Below are 23,364 nucleotides of genomic sequence, written 5' to 3'. Positions count from 1 at the left end.
TTAAATCTTTTTTGTCTCTGTAATGTATTCTGCAAACATTCTAGTTTTATTTGGTTCTTTGAAAAATCTGCTGAGTCCATTTTTATAGTTTCTCTTCACTGTGCATATTTTAAACTGCTAATGTTTTTAAATTTTGTAGAGATACTCTACCGTCTGTGTATGATCCTTTTAGTATCTGAATATATGGGGATTTATCAGCTACCTCTTTTCTCTTTTGGTTCTTGCTCACTGACCTTTGCATTATTCATGCTTCTTTATTTTTTATTTATTCAGTACTGCTTTTTTTTCTTAAATTGTGAGAACTTTTTGAAGAGTAGAGTGCAGGCCTTCTTGTATTCTGCCAGGTACTTGGGAATATTGCAAATCTGCATCTGTTTTAAACCAAGTTGAAAGTTTAAGATTCCCTTGACTACATAAGCAAGGCCAATCATTTTGAATGTTAGCAAGAACTGGCCCATGGCCACAGCTTCTAATGAATTGCTTTCCTTTTTCCCCTTTATTCCAGTCATTCCAATATAAGTTTTCTTGCATGCTCTGGGGATAGGGTTTATTTCTGGTTTGCCCTTAACTTAATATTATTAGGCATGTTCTGTTACTGAGATTCATTTGAGGAGGGTTGAAGATTACAGGGTCTTGACTCTGACCTTTTTGGGGAGAAGGCTGTTGAAAGGGAAAGCCTATATTTGCTAGAATTTGCAAAAGTGGCTTCATTACCATTCTGACTGGTGTGAGGTGGTATCTCATTGTGGTTTGGATTTGTATTTTCCTGATACTGAGTGATGTGGAGCACTTTTTCATGTGTCTGTTGGCCATCTGGATGACTTCTTTGCAGAAATGTCTGTTCATGTCCTCTGCCCATTTCTTGATTGAATGTCTTTGGGTGTTGAGTTTGATAAGTTCTTTAGAGCTAAAATTAAGTCAGGAAATGAAAGATGTTGGAGAGGATGTGGAGAAAGGGAAATGCTCCTACAAGGTTGGTGGGAATGCAAGCTGGTGCAGCCACTCTGGAAAACAGCGTGAAGGTTCTTCAAAAAGTTGAAAATGGAACTACCCTACGACCCGGCAGTTGCACTACTGGGTATTTACCCTTAAGATACAAAGTAGTGATTCAAGGGGGCACGTGCACCCGGATGTTTATAGCAGCAATGTCCACAGTAGCCAAACTATGGAAACAACCTAGATGTTCATCAACAAATGAATGGATAACGAAGATGTGGGGGGGGGTCATACACATACACAATGGAATACTATGCAGCCATCAAAAAATAAAATCTTGCCATTTGCAATGACATGAATGGAACTAGAGGGTATTATGCTGAGCGAAGTAGTCAATCAGAGAAAGACAGTTATCATATGATCTCCCTGATATGAGGAAGTTGAGAGGCAGAGTGGGGATTTGGGGGTAGGGAAGGAAAAAAATGAAACAAGATGGGATTGGGAGGGAGACAAACCATAAGAGACTCTTAATCTTACAAAACAAATTGAGGGTTGCTGGGGGGAGGGGTGTGTGTGGAGAGAATGGTTGGGTTATGGACATTGGGGAGGATATATGATATGGTGAGTGCTGTGAATTGTGTAAGCCTGATAATCCACAAAGTATACCCCTGGGGCAAATAATACATTATATGTTAATAAAAATAATTTTTTAAAAAGGTGGCTTCAATGCTTTGCTTACCTCTCTGAGCTTTCACTTCTCACTAAATATTGGTGTGTATATTTGTATTTTTCTGTTTTGTTTTGTCTTTTTTTACAGCTTTTCGGTGGTTCTAAGGTGATTTTTAAATGTATCTTATTACATGTATTTATTTCCCCCATTGTCTGTAATTCTTCCATGTTTTCAGTGGCAGGGTTGATCCTTATAATCATTGCCACTACTGATACCAAAGTCACATGAGTTATAAAATTGGATGTAATTTCTTAAATTATTTCTCTTCTTAACAAATGATAACTGACTCTTCTTTAACCTGGGCTTATGATTTAATTGTCTCTTTGCATTGCAAAATCTAGATTGCCATTCACTTAACCAAAAACTTGCATTTATATTTGCCTTTAGAGTGTCAAGGAAGAAGTCTTGATGATATTATTTCCTTCACTACTCTCTGGAGTTGACTAGTTCAGCTTAACCAACCCAGACAGTCAGTGGAGTAACACATTTCAGAGCCAGATTATTCACATACCCCATTTTGTATGGTCTACAGTGGTGGCTACTTTAAGTTTGGCTTTGTACTAGCAATGCCATGGTTCCTCCCCTGAGTAAACTGCCTGTCTGGTAATCAAAGCAGGCATGTATAAAGCCAAGTATGGATGGTAAAAACCCTTCAGTAAAAGAAAAGGAACTGTATAGGTAGCCCCTATGAATTGCCAAATGACCTATATATTTTAAAAATCCCATTAAATCCTTCTTCTGGCTCATAGAATGTATGGTTGAAAACACAGGCTCTAGAATTAGATAAAAGAGTTTGAATACAGACTGTCTCTCTCAGGAATAGCTATGTAATGTTGACATCTCATTAATTTTCATTCCTAGATTGGGGGTAGTAATAGTACCTGTCTGATAATATTGTGAGGATTAAATGAGTTATTGCTGTTTAGTACAGTTTGTGAAACATACGTACCCAATGAATCTTAACTATTACATTTTGAACATTGTTTTACTCACTTCTGAAATTTAAGGCATTTTAAAATTAATTTGTCCATTTATTTATTTTTTGTTATTAGATGTACTTTATGAAAAATCGTGCCAGAAGACAAGGTATTAACTTAAAGCTTCTACCCAATGGATTCACCAAGAGAAAAGAAAATTCAACATTTTTTGATAAGAAGTAAGTTTCTAATTTCATTCTTAGTATATTGAGTATTCTGATTTGATCAGGAACATCTTTTAAAGTTTGGTTTGCTCTAGAGCATTATTACCTAACATGTAGTCTGTAAGCTTTTTGTTATTGGTCTATGCCAAGGTAATTGCACAAATTGAAAATAAGCATTTAAAAACTTACACCAATTTTATGTCATGTGACTAATAAAAATTTTGGGCCTGTGGTGTGTGTGTATATATGTGTAACTGTATGTGTACATATCTGAGACCTAAGTACCATGGAAGTATTTTAGAGATTACAAGGACAAAATAATAAGGCAGGACCCCTGTACAATTTTGACTGGAGGAGTTTAGTTTTTTTTATTGTTTTCTATCAAACTCTTTTGGGATTCCAGTAAGATTTATTTGAAAGCCAATGTTGGAAAAGAGGGACTTTGAAAACATTTACTCTATAGTAAATCTGTGAGTACAGATAAATACAAAAGAGATTAGCCTGCTGCTTTCTGTAAGTGCTGGATCTAAAAGGTCCCATTAGTACAGAGGAGACAGGATTCCCAAAATACTGTAAGTAGCCTGCTGAATTATTAGGTAAGACTTTCTTTTTTTTTAATTTTTTTTAATTTATTTGACAGAGAGATCACCAGTAGGCAGAGAGGCAGGCAGAGAGAGAAGGGGAAGCAGGCTCCCCACAGAGCAGAGTCCGAGGCGGGGCTCAATCCAAAGACCCTGAGATCATGAGCTGAGGGCAGAGGTTTAACCCACTGAGCCACCCAGGCGCCCTTAGGTAATACTTTGAAATGTCAGCATTCTGGACTTAGAAGTAAAAGATCCTGAGTGGGTTCAGAAGTAAAAGATCCTGAGTGGGTTCTACCTTCTTCAGCCTCTTAGTAACTGCAAGGTCTTGAACAGATTACTTTCTCTGGGCCTCATCTGTATGATGTGGAGGTTGTAGTAGGTAAACTAAGATTCCCTCCCAGTTGTAATGCTTCATAAACTGAAAAGGCAAAACCATCAGAATTACCATTATTCTGATAAGCTTTCCACATTTTCAAAAGAAGTTACGTTAGAAGTTGTAGATCCATTTATTTTATATGTTTCAAGACAAATATTTATAAAAGTGATTTTCCTTTTTTCTGGGTAGCTTCCAGAAATAAAGTAATGTTTTTCATTTATCAAATATGAGGTAATTCCAGTGTGCATTTTCAAACCAACATATTTAGAAATTGACATACTGTATTTGAAATTTAAGGTAACTGGATCACGTCTTCTCAAATACAAAATGTATTCTTATGAAGGAAGCCATTCAGATTGTCATCAGAGCTTAGTTCTTAGTACTTAAAACCATATACCCTCAAACGTAAAATTATGGGGTCTCTAGAAACATGAATGTATGTGGGAAGTTTTTGTTTTTGTTTTTGTTTTTTCAAAAATAAATATTAAGTGTATTTCTTGGGTTTAGAACCCAAATTTATAGTTGGTTATTTTCAGATCTCTGAAGTAGCAAATGGGACTCTTTTGCTCATGAATTTATAGTTATTTGGAATTGATATTCTTAAAATTTTTTAGTGTTTTCACATAAGGGGATTAGCAACATAATTCAAAATAGGATTTAGAGTCAGTTTCTTTGCTTTTTTCACATCTGTAAAATGGAGATGATGATAGCTATTATATAGAGTTGTGACCTTTTTTTTAAGACTATGTATTTGAGATAGAGCGAGAGAGAAAGTACACAAGCAGGAGGAGGGGCAATGGGAGAAAAGAAAAGCAGACTCCCCACTGAGCAGGGAGCCCAATGTGGAGCTCAATCCCAGGACCGGGGGATCATGACCTGAGCCAGAGGCAGATGGTTAACTGACTGAGCCACCCAAGCGCCCCAAGTTGTAACCTTTATTGTAAAAATTTACCTAACCACTAACTGGAATGTAAGAAGGAATCAGTGTATGTAGCAACTGTAAAAATAATATATACCCATCATTGGGCACCTGGGTGGCTTAGTAGGTTAAGCCACTGCCTTCGGCTTAGGTCATGATCTCAGGGTCCTGGGATCGAGTCCCACATCGGGCTCTCTGCTTGGCAGAGAGCCTGCTTCCTCCTCTCTCTCTCTCTGCCTGCCTCTCTGCCTACTTGTGATTTTTCTCTGTCAAATAAATAAATTCTTAAAAAAAAAAAAAAAAATATATATATATATATATATATATATATATACACACACTCATCATTCAAAAGTTTAAAGGAGGTACCTGGGTGGCTCAGTGGATTAAGGCCTCTGCCGTCAGCTCAGGTCATGATCCCAGGGTCCTGGGATCAAGCCCCGAGTGGGCTTTCTGCTCAGCGGGGAGCCTGCTTCCTCCTCTCTCTGCCTGCCTCTCTGTCTACTTGTGATCTCTATCTGTCAAATAAATAAATAAAATCTTAAAAAAAAAAAAAGTTTCAAGGAAAAAGAGCACCTATAATTCCATTATGTAGAGATGACCACTGATAACCACTTGATGTTTCCTTCTAACCCTGTTTTCTTCTACTTTTCCATTAATAAATAAAACATGGTATTAAATGCATAAGAATATACAAAGTTACATGACTTTTCAAGTTAGACATTGCTAATTTTTTATGACTAAAAGAATTACTTTTTTCTACAACTAGAGTCTCTTTTCTTGTTAATGCAGATCTGCCTTATTTCGAAATAGTGTATTCCAGCAATGGCTACTATGTTTAAATTTATTTAATTATTTCCATATTCATGAACATTTAGCTTTTTTCTGGTTTCTAATTGTTAGCAATAATGCCACGATAAACATTACATTAAATTATTCTTCCTTGAAGAACTGTTTTGTGTGTTTACTTGGCTTTTTCTGTACCATCCTTAGAAAGTAGACTTAACTGGATCAGAGACAATAGAGACTACATCTGGTTATTGGAAAGGGTGAGCTCTTGAATTTTTTTTTAAGATGTACCTGCTTATAGCTCATTTTACTTGAATATTTTTTTAAGATGTGCCTGTTTATAGCTCATCTTACTCTGTTCCATACATAGGGAATATTTTTACTAGTCTCTTTATCCTTGAATTTGGTCTTACATTCATTTTTGATGCATTTTAAATAGTTGTAAATATCTCTACAACCTAGAGATAGTAAGATGGAATAATTAAGAGCAGAAACTGGAGCCAGACTACTTATATTCAAATTTGTAATCAGCCTCCTCCTAGCTACGTGATACTAAGCTAAACCACGAACTTCTTTTTGCCTCAGTTTCCTCATCTGTAAACTGTGATTTATAGTAATAAACTGGGACTAAACTGGTTTTCATTTCCATTTGTAGTGTTTGAGAATATCCATTTAAATGTCTCAATACCACTGAGTTTTCTCTTTAAAAAAATGTTGCTAAATTGGAAGGTTGCAATGACATTTTTTTATTTGCTTTTTATTAATTGTTACTGTGATATGGAATATTTGAATACATGTTTCAGAGTATAAAGTTTGACTTAATCCAGTCCATTATGGTAAGATGATCTTTCATTCGTAGGACCATTTTGGGGGTCAGTTCAGTGAAAAAAAAATAATAATAAAAATAATTCAAAATCTATGTAACTAAATTTTCCATTAGTTTGTTGTGAAATTGCCCATTATTATTTTTAAATGAAATGGTTTTGCTATTAACTGAATTTAAAATGTCTGCATTTAGATGTTAGATGAATAAAACATTAAGGTGAGGTCCCAGTTGGGTGAAAGCCATACTGAATATTGAGAATATTGCTGGTTAGTTAATTGATAATCAGCTTGGAAATCTCCTTAGTGTGTCCCAATATTTTGTTCATTCTTGTTCAGCATTTTCATTAGTGATTTAGGTCATGATTTCTCATCTTGGCCCTCCTGACCTTTTGACCCAGAGAATTCTTTGTTTTGAGGGGCTATTTTGTGCATTTTAGGGTGTTTAGGAGCATTCCTGTCCTCTGCCCACTAGATGTTGGTAACACACACACACACACATACACCCCCCCCCCACACACACACTCACCCATCTACCCAGCCACCTCTCTTGTGGCAACAGGAAATGTCTCTAGAGATTACCAGATGTTTCCTGGAGGTGGGGGCAGAGGGGAGAGACAGAATCACTCCTACTTGAGATTCAAGTGATTTAGATTAATACAAAAGATATACTTCTTGAACTCAATGTATAGTAGAATCAGGATTGCAAAAAATTTCTGTTGCTCAAAGGTGGTGTATAAGTAGCAAGATAAATATATAAGATCCTGTCTTCACTCATAGGGGAAAAAATGGAACAAAATTTTAAAAAATTTAGAAGTATTGGGGCACCTGGGTGGCTCAGTGGGTTAAGCCTCTGCCTTCACCTCAGGTCAGGATCTCAGGGTTCTGGGATTGAGCCCCACTTAGGGCTCTCTGCTCAGCAGGGAGCCTGCTTCCTCCTCTCTCTGCCTCCCTCTCTGCCTACTTATGATCTCAGTCTTTCAAATAAATAAAATATTTAAAAATTTAGAAGTATCTTCTTTAAGATACCTTTGTTTTCTTAGCCATTCATATGAAAATGACTAGGTTTTAATGATTTAAGTGTTATTTTATGATTTAGTGTTATTAGATGATGTGTTATTTAAGATGATTGCTAGAAAGGGAGAAGAGGGGGATACTAAATCTTTTTAAAGGATTATTTTCACTTCCCATGCCCCAGTATTCTATTTTTAAGAGGTTCGTTTTCAGTACTTTTTTTCAACTTTCAGAAGCGATTAATGCTTTTACTCAGATAAACCTGAATTTGAATATTGCTTCTACCATTAAGTACATACTAGGTGACCTTCGGCAAGATTGAATTTACTGTGTTGAGAGGATTAAATGAAGTTACACCTAAAGTAGTACCTGGCACTTAGTAAATGATATACAATGACAATTCAAGGTCTGCTTTTCTTATCTGAAATCCTTGGAGATATGGTAAATTTACTATATTAAGTTGACCTCTAAGAGGTCTGAAGCAGCATTACATAATCAAAGGATACTATGTCTACAGTGAAACCTGTAAATGTTTACATTATAATGGGTAAATAATGATTGTGAACTGGCTCAGTCAGGCAGGTTTTGCTGGCAAAAAAGTTACTGAGAAAACTTACAATTTCTGATATTTGGGGATTTTACTGTTATTGTTCACATGAGATTTTGGTCCTGTGTACGAAGATGATTGCTGTAACTCTCTCAATATTAAATTGGTTATTGCTTGTTTAAGCAGCTTGAGTTACAATATAGTCAAAAACTCAAATCGAACTTGTTTAAAATTAAACATTCCAGTGATAATTTTTGAATAGAGTGAGGAATTCTTTGTGGGTATTACCACACATAAATACATGTGAAGTGTGACTCTGCTCCATTGTGTCTGGGTTACCTCTGTAGAACTATCAGTATAGTTACATAGCAGGTGCAATACATACCTTAGAAGCGTGAGGTTTATTGTAAATCAGGCATCCTTTATGGCAGGAGTTTTTGACCAGTATGACTGTGAATCTCTTAAATCTCAGTGAATAGATGGTCCTGGCACATCATAGAAAGATATGTACATATAAATACATGGCCTGTAGGTATATGTTGATAATATCTAATGAAGGTATGGGTTAGCCAGGCCAATTTGCTCTTCGACTGTTGAGAATATACATTAGTGATCATTTTAGAGGCAGTTTAGTAATATTTTTCAAAATGTTATATACACATACTTAAATAATTTAGCCTACAGATGTATTCATACACTTTACAGAATTACACATATCTATGCCGGCATTGTTTTTAATAATGTAAAAAATGCAACAACTCAAGTGTTCAGTACTGTGGGACTGAGTTAAATTGATTGTATCTTCCCAAGGTGGAATTCTAGGTACCCAGAGACAAACTAGATGTGGAAGAATTGTCGTCAAATGACATCATATGTTCAATGAAAGAAAAAACAAAGTTTTTAAACATTTATCTGAAAGATAGGAAGCTCACTTTTCCTATTGATATAAAATTTGCATGCAGTGAAATACACAAATCTTAAAAGTACCCTTGTTGAGTTTTGACAAATTCATATACAGGCATACCATTTTTTGTTGCACTTCACTTTATTGTGCTTTGCAGATACTATGTTTTTTATAAGTTTAAGGTTTATGACAGTCCCGTCAAGCAAGTCTTTTGGTGCCATTTTTCCAACATTTTGCTTGCTTCATGTCTCTGTCACATTTTGGTAATTGTCAGAGTGTTTCAAACTTTTTTGTTATTATTTATCATGGTGATCTGTGATCAGTGATCTTTGATGTCACTATTGTAATTGTTTTAGGGTGCCATGAAGTGCACCCATTTGAGACAGTAAACTTAATTGATAAATGTGTGGATTCTGACTGTTCCACCAACTGGCCATTCCCCATCTTTCTCCCTCTCTTCGTGCCTCTTATTCCAAGTACAACAATATTGAAATTAGGCCAATTAATAATGCTATAGTGACCTCCTAAGTGTTCAAGTGTAAGAAAGAATTCTCATGTCTCTCACTATAAAACAAAAGCTAGAAATGATTAAGCTTAGTGAGGAAGGCACGTCAAAGCCAAGGTAGGCCTAAAACTAGGCCTATTGTACCAAACACTTAGCCAAGTTCTGAATGCAAAGGAGAAGTTCTTAAAGAAAATTAGAAGTCTACTCCAGTGAACACAGGAATGATAAGAAAGCAAAACAGCCTGTTGCTAATACAAAGAAGGTTTAAGTGGTCTTGATAGAAGATAGACCAGTGACAACCTTTCTGTAAACCAAAGTCTAATCCAGATCAAGGCTCTGAATCTTTTCAGTTCTATGAAGGCTGAGAGAGGTGAGGATGCTGCAGAAGAAAAGTCTGAAGCTAGCAGAGATTGGTGTGTGAGGTTTAAGGAAGGAGGTCCTCCCCATAACATAAAAGTGCAAAGTAAAGTAGCAAGTGCTGATGTAGAAGCTGCAGCAAGTTACCCAGATGATCTAGCTAATATAATTAGAGGTGATTACACTACACAACACATTTTCAGTGTAGACAAAATAGGCTTATATTGGAAGAAAATGCTGTCTAGACTTTTCCTAGCTAGGAAGGAGGTCAATGCCTGGCTTCAAAGCTTTGGGGAGAGGCTGACTATCTTACTAGAGACTAATGCAGCCAGTGAGTTTAAGTTGAAGCCAAGGCTCCTTTACCATTCCAGAAATCCTAGCATGCTAAATCTGCTCTGCTTAGGCTCTATAAATGGAACAACAAAACCTGGATAACAGCACATCTGTTCATAACATCATTTACTGAATTAAGCCTACTGTTGAGAACTACTATTCAGACAAAAAGATTCCTTTCTAAATATTGCTGCTCATTGACAATGCATCTGGTCATCCAAGAGCTCTGATGGAGCTAGACAGTAAGATGAATCTTGTTTTCATTTCTGCTAACACAGCATCCATTCTGCAATTCATGGGTCAGGGGTCACTTAGGCCTTCAAGTCTCACTGTTTAAGAAATGCAGTTCATAAGTCTATAGCCTCCATAGATAGTGGTTCCTCTGATGGACCCAGGCAGAATCCATTGAAAACTTTCCAGAAGGGGACCCACCATTCTAGTTGCTATGAAGAACTTGTGTGATTCATGGGAAAAGGTCCATATATCAGCCTGACAGGTATGTTTAGAAGAAGTAATTCCAACCCTCATGGAGGACGTTGATGGGTTTAAGACATCCATGGAGGCAGTAACTACAGATGTGGTAGAAGCAGCAAGAGTACTAGATAGAAGTAGAAGTGGAGCCTAAAGAGGTGGCTGAATGGCTGTGATCTCAATACAACTTTCACACGTAAGGAGATATTTCTTATGAATGGAGAAAGTGGTATCTTGAGATAGAATCTACTGCTGGTGAAGGTGCTCTGAAGATTGTTGAAATGACAACAGAGGATTTAGAATGTTAGACTTAATTGATAAAACAGTGGTAGAGTTTGAGAGGACTGACCTCAGTATTGAAAGTTCTGTGGGTAAAGAACTCCAAGCATCATCTGCTATGGAGAAATCATTTACGAAAGGAAGAATCAGTCAATGCAGCAAACTTGATTGTTGTCTTGTTTTTTAAAATTGCCACCCTGATCATTCAGCAGCCATCAATACTGAAACAAGGCCCTCCCCCAGCAAAAAGATGACGACTCCCTGAAATCTCAGATGATGGTTCGCATTTTTTATTTTTTAGCAATAAGGTATTTTTTTAATTTGAGATATGTACTTTGTTTTTTTAACAGACTGCAGTATGATGTAAAAATAACTATGCACTGGGAAACCAAAAGATTCATTTCACTGGCTTTGTTGCAGTATTTACTTTCGTTACAGTGGTCTGAAACTGAACCCATAATTATCTCCGAGGTATGCCTATATCTATGTAACACTGTATATATAGAATATTACCTTCACCCTAGAAAGGTCTTTCCTTGTTAGTTCCTCTCCTCACCAGGAACATCCTGTGATGTCCTGGTGTTGAGTTTTGCATGACTTAAAATTCCATATATGAGATCATATAGCTTACCCTTACTTTTGAATGAGAGTTTAGCTGAATATTAAATATCTTGATATTTTATTTTGATACTTCCATTCAGTTACTTATTCCCTTCTTTCTTTTTTTTGCCACTCGTAAGAACACTCTCTTTTTTGTCCCTTGCAGTTGCTTTTCAGATCTTCACTTTTGTCTTTGGAGTTCTGCAGCTTCAGTATGATATGGGTCTTCATGTGATTTTTTGAAAAAATTTATTTATCTTCCTTAGCATTTGTGCTTTCTGCATATTGCAGTTCTGGGAATTCTAAGGCATTATTTTAATATCTCATTTGTTTGTTTTTGCTACTTTCAGGGTAATTTATTCAGTTACATCATTCAAGTCACTATCTCTTCAGCTGTGTCTAATTAATCTTATCTTTAGCTCATGTAGTGTTTTTTGTTTTAGTTTTGTTTTTCATTTCTAGAAGTTTTGTGTCTTTCCCAAATCTCTCTGCTCTTTTAGATCGAACTGTATTCTTTTCTCATGTTTAAGTTTCCCTTTGTTTAATAATTTAGAACATTTATTATCTGTTTAAATAATTCCAGTATTAGAAGTCTGTTACTGCTGTGTGCTGTTTCTGCTGACTTTTGGTTATGGTGGCTGGTTTTCTTGTTTTTTTCCTTCTAAAAAAGAGCTGTGAACACAAGTTGACATAGGTGGCATGCGTTTGCTTATGCCAAGATACTCTATGGCTCCAATTCAGGATCCTTTTTAATTTCTTAGTCTTAAATTTCTTAGACTATATTAGTAGGGATAATTTGAATCCCAGCCAATTTGAGGAAGCTACAGTTCCACATTTTCGATTGAGGTCTTTCCCTCTACTGTTTCTACCTTTCTCCTAGAGCCCGAGCTAAGGCCCACATATTTCCTAGTTGTTTCCTTTGCTAGTGGTCAGGATTTTTCTGGTTTACATTTTCACTGGCTTTATGGTGTGATCCCAGTTTGAGGTCTCCAAAATATGTGGGTCCAAGATCATGTCTCCTGTCATCCCATAGTTGTGTACAAGCCTCTCGGTACCAAAATTGGCAAAGGTTTCCAGAGCAGGTGTCATTTCAGCATTCCCCCAGGGTCTTTAGTTCCTGCTTCCTTTTGGTTCCGAAAGATATCTCTTACCTGCCTATGAGCTCAGTCTGTTTATTTCTCCAGGATTTCTTAATGTATGCTATTGAGAAGGTTTTCAGATTATCTCTTCTAAAATGTCTTGTTTAAAATAAACAGTGGCCCCAGTACAAAGATAAGGCAGTAGGGGAAAAGAGATGGATCAGGAAGACATGATAATTACTTGTTCACTTAGCAATTCCACTTCTAGAAATTTATTCCATTTAAATGGAATATGTACAAGGATATTGAGTGCAGTGTTGTTTGTGATAGCAAAAGAGTAGTATGAATATAAATAATTTGTTAGGAGTGGACAGCATAAATTATGGCATGTTTTTACAATGGAAAAAGAATGGAACAGGTCTGAATGTACTAATACGGAATGTCTAAGAGAGTCTAAGTCTGAGAAGATGGTAGACGTGTGTCCGTTATTTAACAACACTTTGAATTAATAATTGAGCGCCTGTCCTGTGTTAGAAGCTAGCCACTAGATGTCTCTCTTGTAAAGAAGTAACCTTTTATTTACAGATTCACAAAATTACTTTGTTTCCTTCAGATAAAATTACAGCATTCTAATTATATTGCAGTAATATACCCATCTACCTCTTTATTAATGTCAGTAGCATTTTTTCCTTAACCAGTTATGTGGTGATACCCTTCATAAAACACAGTATTTTACTTGCATGATGACCTATAAATAGTATACTTTACTGCAAATTGACTTTAGAAAAGAGCAAAGGAAAAGGAAATGATGGGTTTAACAGTTGTGGTAATAGAGGGACAAGTGGATTTTGCAGTGATCTAGTTTGGTGGAAAGATTTCAGAGCAACAGCAGGGATTTAGAAAAAACAGTATGAAAAAGTAGAAACTTAATAATTCCCCAAACAGGCATTTCCTTACCGGGGCCATGTAGGCAGTGGTAAGGAAGTTTCTGTGACATAGCATCACAGAGGTGGTACTTTTCCATAGCAGCAATTAGCCAGAATTCATGAAAATGGAAAACACCCTTGGTCTTCTTGGAGTCCCCGCCTAGGTTCAGTTAAGGAAGTCCTTCCGCAGTCCCCAGGTGTACTACTTCATGATATGCCTCTGGCATCTGTTCTTTCCCCTTCCTTCACCATAGCATTTATCAGCTGTATTCTCCCATGCGGGCCCACCTTGTCTCACCCTGGATTATTGAAGAGCTTCTGAGTGCCCACCCTACCTCAGTGTCTCCTTACTTCATTCACTTGACACATGGCTGTCTGACACATCTTTATAAAATGTTTTTTTATCGAAACAGTCACCTGCTCAAAATCAAGAAGTTAAGTCTAGGTTTGAGGCTGGTCTTGTGGGAGACTCTCAGATGCAACAGGATAAAGTAGTAAAGGTAAAACACTGTGTGTGGTTTGGTGTGTCTAGAAACTGGGTGGGGAGTTGGTAAGTGGTAGGAGATGAGGTTGGAGAGAGCCCCACTTGGGCTGGGCTTTGCAGGACTTTATATGCCATGTCAGGGAGTTGAGATAGTCATACTTCGAGCAGAAAATGTTCCTTTTGGTATGAGGGATCCCTACTGAATGGTCTGTCCCCACCTGATTTCCTAATACAGTCAAGCAAGTATACCCAGGCTGGTCACCATGCTTAATCCTAGAATGTTTTCCTCATCCATTATTTTCTAACCATCTGTGAAGACACAATAGCTCATCTTTTCTGTTACTTCTTTTTGCTACAGTTCCTATAGTACATATTTTCTCCACAGTTAATACGAAACACATGCTGCATTTAGTGCTGGCATTCGGTTTTTGGTATGCATATACATGTGTTCTCCTTTCTGCATTCTAGTGTTTCTTAGTAAGGGCTCTATTGGCATTTTGAACAGGACTGGTTTTTTGTTGTGTGGGACTTTCCCATGCATTACAGGAAGATTAGCATTTCTGTTCTCTCCCCACTAAAATGCCTGAAGTGCTTCCTAGTCTTGGAACAGTCAGAACTGCCCAGCCATTTCCAAATGTCCCCACCGCCCAGGTTGGTACAACTCCCAGTTGAGAGCTAGTTTATTAAATGCTCAAGTATTTATCAGTTATTTGAAGCAAGATGTACTTTTTCATTTCAGTATTCACCTGCTATATCCATTTTTTTAATATACTGTCTACTAAAGCCAGTACCACATACTTAACCTCTTTCCTATTATTATTGTGTAGTGGTGAAACTAATTTTTAAAAGAGCAAAATGTAATATATAACTGGAACTTTTCAAAGTATTTTCATAATGATGTGAGACATATAAAATTATGGTTTTTATTCTCCCCAATTCCAGTAATTTTAATCCATGCTAAGTAACTACACAGATCCTTTGTATTCACTCTTCCAAAAACACTTATTATGGTACCAATCCTAATAAAATAGATGGATTATTTTTATGAGGAATAGTTATATTTATTCTTGAGACTTTAAAATTTGTTCTTGAAATGTATTCTAAAAGATAAAATGTCTGTGAGTGAAGGATTGTGTAGGTATTTTACACATTTGTTTTTCCCTCGAAGGGTTTCAAAATTTGGTAGATTTTCTTTCTGCTTTAAATTCAGGTAAAGTTTTATAACTGATGGTGGAACAAAATGGTTTTTTCCTGAAATTCCTTCAGGTAGAATGTGCTGCTTCCAAATTTCATAAAAGTTGACAATTTACAGTTTAGTCTATCTTCCTTTTCTACTGCTTCAGAATGAAAAATGAAAGATGAAACCTAGAAAGAAGAAAACTTCAATTCCTTATATCAGGATGCTTGATGTTGCTTGAAATAAAATACCCAACTCAAACCAGTTTGAGTTTTAAAAGGGTATATTATTGGCCATCATAACTGAATGTCCAGAGGTAGAATGACTTCAGAGTTAATAGATAAAATGACTCGATTACATCATCAATAACTCAGTTTTTTGCTGGTTCTCCATTGTATCTTCCGTGGCGTAAGCTCAATCCTCATGCTCATAGGGTGCCCTGGTAACAGTTTGAGTTGCAGTTAAGATCCAGGAGTGCTTCTCTCCCAGCATTATTGAACAGGAAGCCTGAAATTCACCACAATAAGACCACCTAGGTCATCTGCCCAGTCCTGATCCATTGTGTCAAGGAAAATCTAGGGTAGTGATTTTCTTAAGCCAACCAATTAAGTGCATATCCCTAGAGGTAGGGAATGGGTTCCATTCCTCAAAGCATGGTTATAGATTAGGAACGAGGGTGGTGGTAAGAGACTGCCAAGGAGGCAGTTAAACTATAACTGTTATAAATGATTTCAAAATATGAAGGCAAATATATAAAATATAACTGAACTGCATTTAAATTAACAGTACGTAAAGGTACATTGTTTGTTATTGAACTTGCAGTTCTGATAAGTTCATAATGGTAGAGTTGATTAGAGCATAGACTCTGGAGTTATTGTACTGTCTGGGTTCAAATCCCTCCTCTGCAACTTTCCAACTTAATAATGACCTTGAGAGACTTTTCTCTGTCTTAGGGTTCTCATCTGTAAAATGAAATAATGGCATTCATCTCAAAGTTAAAAGAAGTAAAAAGAAGTAATACAGGTAAAACCTTTAGAACAATGTCGGACATATTAAAAGCACTTAATAAACTAGGGGCACCTGGGTGGCTTAGTGGGTTAAAGCCTCTGCCTTCGGCAGGTCATGATCCCAGGGTCCTGGGATCGAGTCCCACATTGAGTTCTCTGCTTGGCAGGGAGCCTGCTTCCTCCTCTCTCTCTGCCTGCCTCTCTGCCTACTTGTGATCTGTCAAATAAATAATCTTTAAAAAAAAAAAAAAGAAAGCAAAAAAAGAAGCACTTAATAAACTATTGTTATTACTGTTGCTCCTTGCTAGTACTCTGGTAAAAGGTTCTGCTGGTAGGTTGATCAGCTATGGACTTAACTAACTTAATTAGTGATACAGTATTCTGAAGATTAGAAATGTGGAAATTCTAGCTTTAGTTTACTCCCATGGAGTTACCTGTATTTAAAAATCAGAAGTAAAAATTTTAGACATATTTGAACTGACATGACCTATTATTGTGCTTCTCAAAAGTAGTGAGAAACATTTCCCTTAATAATTACAAATAAGGGCTGAAAAGTTAATGTCTTGAATATACTGTAGAATATACTATAGAAATATTTACTAGGAAAGTTAAGTAGTAGGATGATGATTCTCCCTCCAAGCCCTTCATTTCATTTTTTTAAAAGCTTTGTTGTTGGTGCATTAACCACAAAATAAAATCCATAGGATTTAGCAGAACATTCAGGACTTTTAGCAATCTAATATGAATCCAAATGGTCAGTTTCATCTCCAGCCACACGGTAAGTGGAATTTGGTCAGGAACTCGTGGCAAAATATTCTCAGTTAAAGGACCTGTGAATATTTCTGTGCTAAGCTTTGTAACTCAGAACACTAGATTGAATGTAGAATTACAACAATGGTAAAAACAGTAACACATTTTTTATATATTCTGAGCTCTCAACATATATTTACTCATTTAATCCTATGATATAAATACTATTGTTATTCCCCACTTTACTCTGAGAAACCTGAGTCACAAAGATTTATCTCTTGCTCAAGATCACATCAAGTTACAAATTGTTAAGAGTAGGACTTAAGCCCAGAGTCCACTTAACCTTTGCCTTCTCCTACCTCTGGTCCATACGGTATGTTGAGTATTCTTCCTCTGTATAGCAGCCATGAAGAACAAGGTGCTTTCATATGGAAACTCTGTGTTTCTCTCATAGCCATATGGAAGGGAAACACAGTGCCCAGGATTGGTGGTTGATTTAAGCCCTAAACAGAAGCTTTCCATGGCCTCGTCCCCTTTGTTCACATGCTTAATGCTTAGGGAGCCCTTTGGAGTGTTCTTTGAGTCAAAACTGGTTAGTCAGTGAGAGAGTGGAATGAAAATTGTTAATTTTTTTTTTTTTAAAGAACAAAAATATTCAAGCTCGTTTAAATTTTATATTAGAAATCTTAGTACTAAGAATTCAGCCTTCATATGTAACTCTTAGCTGTGGAATATTTCTTGAGGAAGAGAGCTTTGAAGCTGTCAAAATGATTAGATGGGTAACCCTAGTTCTGGTAGGGCAATAATCTCTGAGATAAAAAGGAAACCTCTTAAAAGAACACTTCTACTAAGGAATATTTTTAGGTTTAAAAAGAATGGTCAAATTAGTCCTGTCCTTTCTAGGACTATGATCCTCTACTTTCCCATGGAAACATTTTATTTTGCTGATTATAAAAATTAGCAAATCATTATGTCAGAGATTTAATAGAGATGTATAAAGTAAGAATTAAGTCCTTTCATTATGAAATAACCGTAGTTAAAAGTTTGGGGCATGTCCTTCATACTTGTAAACACATTTATGGATATGTATTTTAAACATATATGCCCTCATTCAACACATACATTTTTCTACCTCAATGCATATAGTTCTGCCTCATCTTTTCATTCATTATGTAGATCTGCTATAATTTATTTAATCAGTTCTCTGATGATACCCATTTAGGTTTTTTTTTTTTTCTAGAGTGAAACAGCAGACATGAACATATGTCATTACTTGTCCAATTATTTCCTTGGAATAAATTCCTGGGAATAAAACTGTTGAGGCAAAAATATGTATTTTTTTTATTATGAATATTTATTTATGGCTTTTATGAAACTAAACTGCCAGAAGCTTATACCAATTTATATTTCTCTCAACAATGAAAAATGTCCATTTCACCACTCGTCCCTAGTATTTCTGATTTTAACGACATCTTTGTAAATCTGACAGGTAAAACTATTTCATTTCCATTTCCATTTCTTTGGTTATAAATGAACTTGAAAATCTTACTGTATTAAGAAATCAGTGCCATTTAAAAGGATCTGGTGCCTTTGTTTTCTGCCCTTCTTCCTTGGAATTGTGGTAGCGCTCCAGATATGAAAATTAGCAATTTTAAGTCATGGAGTCAGAAGAATAATTACAGGCATGGGTATAGAATTTGCATCCCCTGTAAATTTGTGTCATCATGCACATACTGTTTTCTTTAAACTGTGGGAGAGAATGAGCCTTAACAGTTTCTAGTAAGCATTAGCTCTTAAATAAGTGCCCTGTATTACCTTATTAAAATCAAGTATAATATTTATTTTCCTCTTTTAATACTTATAAATGTTTCTCAACCTTTTTTATTATTATTATTATTGCCTCCCAAGGAGCCCTTTTTTTTTTTTTTTAAAGATTTTTATTTCTTTATTTGACAGAGAGAAATCACAAGTAGATGGAGAGGCAGGCAGAGAGAGAGAGGGAAGCAGAGAGCCCGATGCGGGACTCGATCCCAGGACTCTGAGATCATGACCTGAACCGAAGGCAGCGGCTTAACCCACTGAGCCACCCAGGCGCCCCCCAAGGAGCCCTTTTAGACATTTCTATCTAATTGCCCCTCCATGATATTTGATACCATAGATATAGGATGTACTTATTAATCTTGTTTATGTACGGGGACCCTTTGGAAGCCCACACGCCATGGTAATATTTGAGACTTTTTTTTTAGCACTCCCAAGAACAAGCTTTACCCCCCTTTGGTGATGCTGCCCTCATTAAGAATGCATGATTGAGGGGGCAGGAGAAAAAGCTTTGCTGGGCATGAGTATTTTTTTAGTTTAATGGACTCAAAGAGAGGTCACTGTTCTCTTACTTGTCAGGTGGTCCAGAAGGGGACATTAGGTTTAACAATTGCCACTGTTCTTCATTAGTCTTTTATCAAACTCTAGACATAGTGCCTTGAGGTACATAAGTTACCTAGAATATTTATTTACAGTATTTCCATTCATGAGAATTTGGTAATTATGGCAAGGACACAGTGACATGATTATAGTTGAAGGCATTTTGTTGAAATTAGGGGATAGTAGTCTTGATATAGTAGGAGTAATAGTGAATGTTTTAAGCCCTATCCCGGTGGTTCTCAGCAAGTGGTGATTCTGCCTCCCAAAGGACATCTGCAATAATTGGAGGCATCTTTGGTTGTCATACTGGAGGAGTGGGTGTTGCTAGTGGCATCTTGGGGGATGCTGCTAAACATCCTGCTGGGGGAATTGTTTCCCCTGTCTTCCCACCTCCACCACCACCACCACCATAACAAAGGGGTATGGGGTCCAAAATGTCAGCACTGCCTAGGTTAAGAAACCCTGTTCTAGTCCAGTGATTCTGCTCCTTGGAATCCGTCTTTACAGAATAGTCCAAAATATAAAAATGTATGTGTGTGTGTGCATGCATAAAGATACTCACTAAAGTGTTCCATTTTCCTTTACAGTGTTCTAGAAAATTTACTGATGCAAACATAAAACATAAAATTACTCACAATCCCCCTCAAAAATAATGTGATTTTGGTGTATATGTATTTTTATAATTGGGACATGTATCACTCTATGTAATTATGAAAAGTGGAAAATGAACTTAATTCTTTGAAGAACAAACTGATGCTCATCAGAGGGGAGGTGGGGGAGGGTGAAACAGATGATAGTGCTTATCATGATGAGCACTGATAGAACACTGTATGTTAACCACACTAGAATTAAAATTAAAAATTGAACTTAAAAAAACCCTAACTCTTTTGAGATTTAGATTTCATTGCCCATGGCAGAACTACATCAGTTTCAGGAACACTAAAGAACTGGCAACTACTTCAGAAATAAATTAACTCAGCCATTTCAGGAATCTTTATACAGTACCCTTCAACCTCTTGTGTCCATTCTTTTCCTTAAATTTTGTATTCTGAACTACTGTTTGCAAATGATTTATACACTACCATAGAGTTAAAAAATACAGGCAGTTTTTCAATGAAGCTAACATTTAATTTTGTGTGTCAGAAGAGGTAAATGATAGGCGCATCCCTAGGGAAAATATTTTTTTTTCTTTACTGTAATTTAATATGGTAAAACAAATGATAAAAAAGTGGAAGCAATCATAATATCTATCAGTAGAGAATGGATAAATAGATTTTGGCATTTTTCACAAAATGAAATACTATGGAACAGTTTAAGTTAATGAACTAATCTGTATGTATTAAAATAAAATCTAAAGGATAATGTAAATGAAAAGCAAGGCATAGGATATTTAGAGTATGATAACTTTGAAGTAAATGTTAATGTTACACAAAATCTATATTGTTTATACATATGTGTATAGATACATACATAAAGTACAGAACCATGAATGGCAAGAATATTCACCCAACCTCAAGAAATTAGCTACCTCTGGATGGGAAGGGAATTTGATCAAGGAACAGTTCAGTTAACTTTTTATTCCTTAGAAGAAAAAAATATTTCAAACAAATATGGCAACATGCAAGTTGGATTAATCTTGAGTATGGGTGCATTGAGTGTTCTTTATATTCTTCTTCCTTGTTAATGAAAAATTGCAAGGTCACATTTGTTAAAAGTATACATCTCATATTTGTTCATGTTTGAACTGAGACCATATATAGAAATATTTTTATAATAGTCATAATTTAGCAATGTATATATAATAAAATAGTAGTGAATGACTTCTTTACAATCACAACTAGTTAACTATAGCAAATAAAATGATTTCCGGGGGCTTTTCTACCATTGTTTTTGGAATGCTAAGTACTTTCTGAAGGTATTTAGTGTCTACTGAGTGTTAAGAAAGAGGAATGGTTCTTGAAATTACTCAAGCAATGATTGGAGTAATTAAATATGATTTACAATCCCATAAGATGATGAATTCATAATCTTATTTTCTTCTCTATAACATGGGAAAAACAAATATATTTAGCAAGAAGCCATATTATACATTTAGATTAAAAATTGGTTTATATCTTACTAAGAAATGTGAAATTGGGCCCTAGGTGACTCAGTTGAGTATCTGACTCTTGGTTTGGACTCAGGTCATGATCTCAGGGTTGTGAGATTGAACCCTATGTTGGGCTCCATACTCCAGTAAGCACAGAATCTGCTTGAGGTTCTTTCTTCTTCCCTACTTCTCTGGTCCCCCACCCCACATGTGTGCGCTCTTTCTCTCAGATGAATAAATAAATATGGGGAGAAAGGAAATGTGGCATCTCAGAGCCTTTTGATGGTGATATGATGCAATGCCTGTTTCACAGATAACGAACATTGCAGGGTGTTTTGTTTTGGAAGAATTGTTTATTTAAAACCAGGAACTGTTACATTTGCATTCAGATTTCTTTTAGAAGTTTTTCCTCTGAGATTTTAGACATCTGGTCTTTAAGTTAATAAAGGGTACTTTATGGCTCTGTTCTATCAGAAAAAAAAGAAATGCTAAACTTTTTTTTTTTTTTTTAAAGATTTTATTTATTTATTTGACAGAGAGAATTCACAAGTAGATGGAGAGGCAGGCAGAGAGAGAGAGAGAGAGGGAAGCAGGCTCCCTGCTGAGCAGAGAGCCCGATGCGGGACTCGATCTCAGGACCCTGAGATCATGACCTGAGCCGAAGGCAGCGGCCCAACCCACTGAGCCACCCAGGCGCCCAAGAAATGCTAAACTTAACATGATTATTTCTTACATGAGAAGTGGCACTTTCAACAGAAGTATAATCAAGCATATTTTTTTTCTAGCTCATGCTAAAAACTGTCTTTTTAATAACAAAAACTTCCATAAGCAGATCTGTGATAGACTTACCCTAAAAGAAGGATTTTTACTTGCTTTTATTCTTATTGTATCTGATAAAAATTTGACTAAATCATGTAAATGTTTAGTGAGACATACTCTACTAGATTGTATTAAAAGAAAACTATTTGAGATTTTGGAGCCATCCTGCTAAGGGACAGATTTATAGTGATGCTGGTCATTTGCTTGGAAACGCTGTTGGCCATTAACTTGCCAGTGGGTTGTTAGAAATTTTCTCTAAGTAAGGAAAACATGTAAAACCATCAAATGGTGAAAACATTTAAATTTCTCTGTTGGATTGAATATTTGAAGCATTAAATTTTTTGAAGAAGGAATAGTATTTAGTGTCACCAAATTTAGGGGTGTTAAATAGAACATATGGTCATTATGCTAAAATTAGTCATTTGGAGAATTATTACTGTTGATCGTGTATCAAACCAAAGTTTAGACCTGAAAGCAAAAGGACTCTAGCTGAGAGTGCATTCTGCTTAGCAACCAACTTGTTGTCCACTGTTTTGCTATAAAATGCACGTACTCATGGCTTGGAAGTGTATCTGCAACCAGCTGGTTGTAACCAGACAACACTTCATTCACTTAATTTCCAAACTAGTTAGGCAAAGACATCAGCCCGTTGTTTTTAGTCAGGAGGAATTTATTTGTAAACTTCAAGTAGTAACACACTGATCTCAAAAGCCCCTGATCTGTGTGAAATTGCCTTCTAATTCAGGAGTGTAAAGTCCTTGTAATTCAAAACTGTTGCACTTCATTTTGTTTTCCTCTTCAGAATCCTTACAGGTATATTGTTTGAAAAACAGCTTCTAAAACCTTAGAAAATAGTTGAAAGATACATTAAGTGTTAGGAATACTTTTTGAATTACTATCTGAAAAAGAAAATTTATTGTCTACCTTGATCCTCATAAGATTATCTTCTAATTTAGAAAACAGCAGTTTTGTTGGCATGTGAAGCTCCAGTTTCCTCAGAGTCAAGCTGTGTACATAGAAAAAAGGTATAGTATTACAACTATTAAGAACTTTGTTCTTATTGTGGTTTTGTATTTACAATAAACTGTTAACTTAAATGTGTATCAGGAGTAAAATGGACAACTAAGTTGTTACCTTTGAAGTTTATACCAGACTAAAGTCAGGGAAAGGACTTAAATATTATGGATGGAGCTATTTATAGCACAGTAGTATATATGAATATGTATAATTGAGGAAAAAGTTACTCATTCAAAGCAGTGTCTTAATTTTGTTTCTACAGATTTATAATTCTAAACAATGTGCATATTT

General features: G+C 36.0%; 1 protein-coding gene across 2 annotated transcripts in view; it reads left to right on the top strand.

The window, feature by feature from the left end:
- ZNHIT6 (zinc finger HIT-type containing 6) overlaps window positions 1-23,364 on the top strand; it is a 60,155-nt gene that overhangs the window by 9,342 nt on the left and 27,449 nt on the right. For both annotated transcript variants that reach the window (XR_009345237.1, XM_059136851.1), the window contains exons 5-6: window positions 2,719-2,822; window positions 23,013-23,081. Coding sequence is in view for 1 of the 2 variants with exons in the window: in XM_059136851.1 (XP_058992834.1) it covers window positions 2,719-2,822; window positions 23,013-23,081 (173 nt within the window). In the remaining variant the exon portion in view is untranslated. The remainder of the gene's footprint in view (window positions 1-2,718; window positions 2,823-23,012; window positions 23,082-23,364) is intronic.

This window comes from Mustela lutreola, chromosome 10 (assembly GCF_030435805.1).
Source record: "Mustela lutreola isolate mMusLut2 chromosome 10, mMusLut2.pri, whole genome shotgun sequence".
NCBI lineage: Eukaryota > Metazoa > Chordata > Mammalia > Carnivora > Mustelidae > Mustela > Mustela lutreola.
This window is presented reverse-complemented; position numbering and strand designations above follow the sequence as displayed.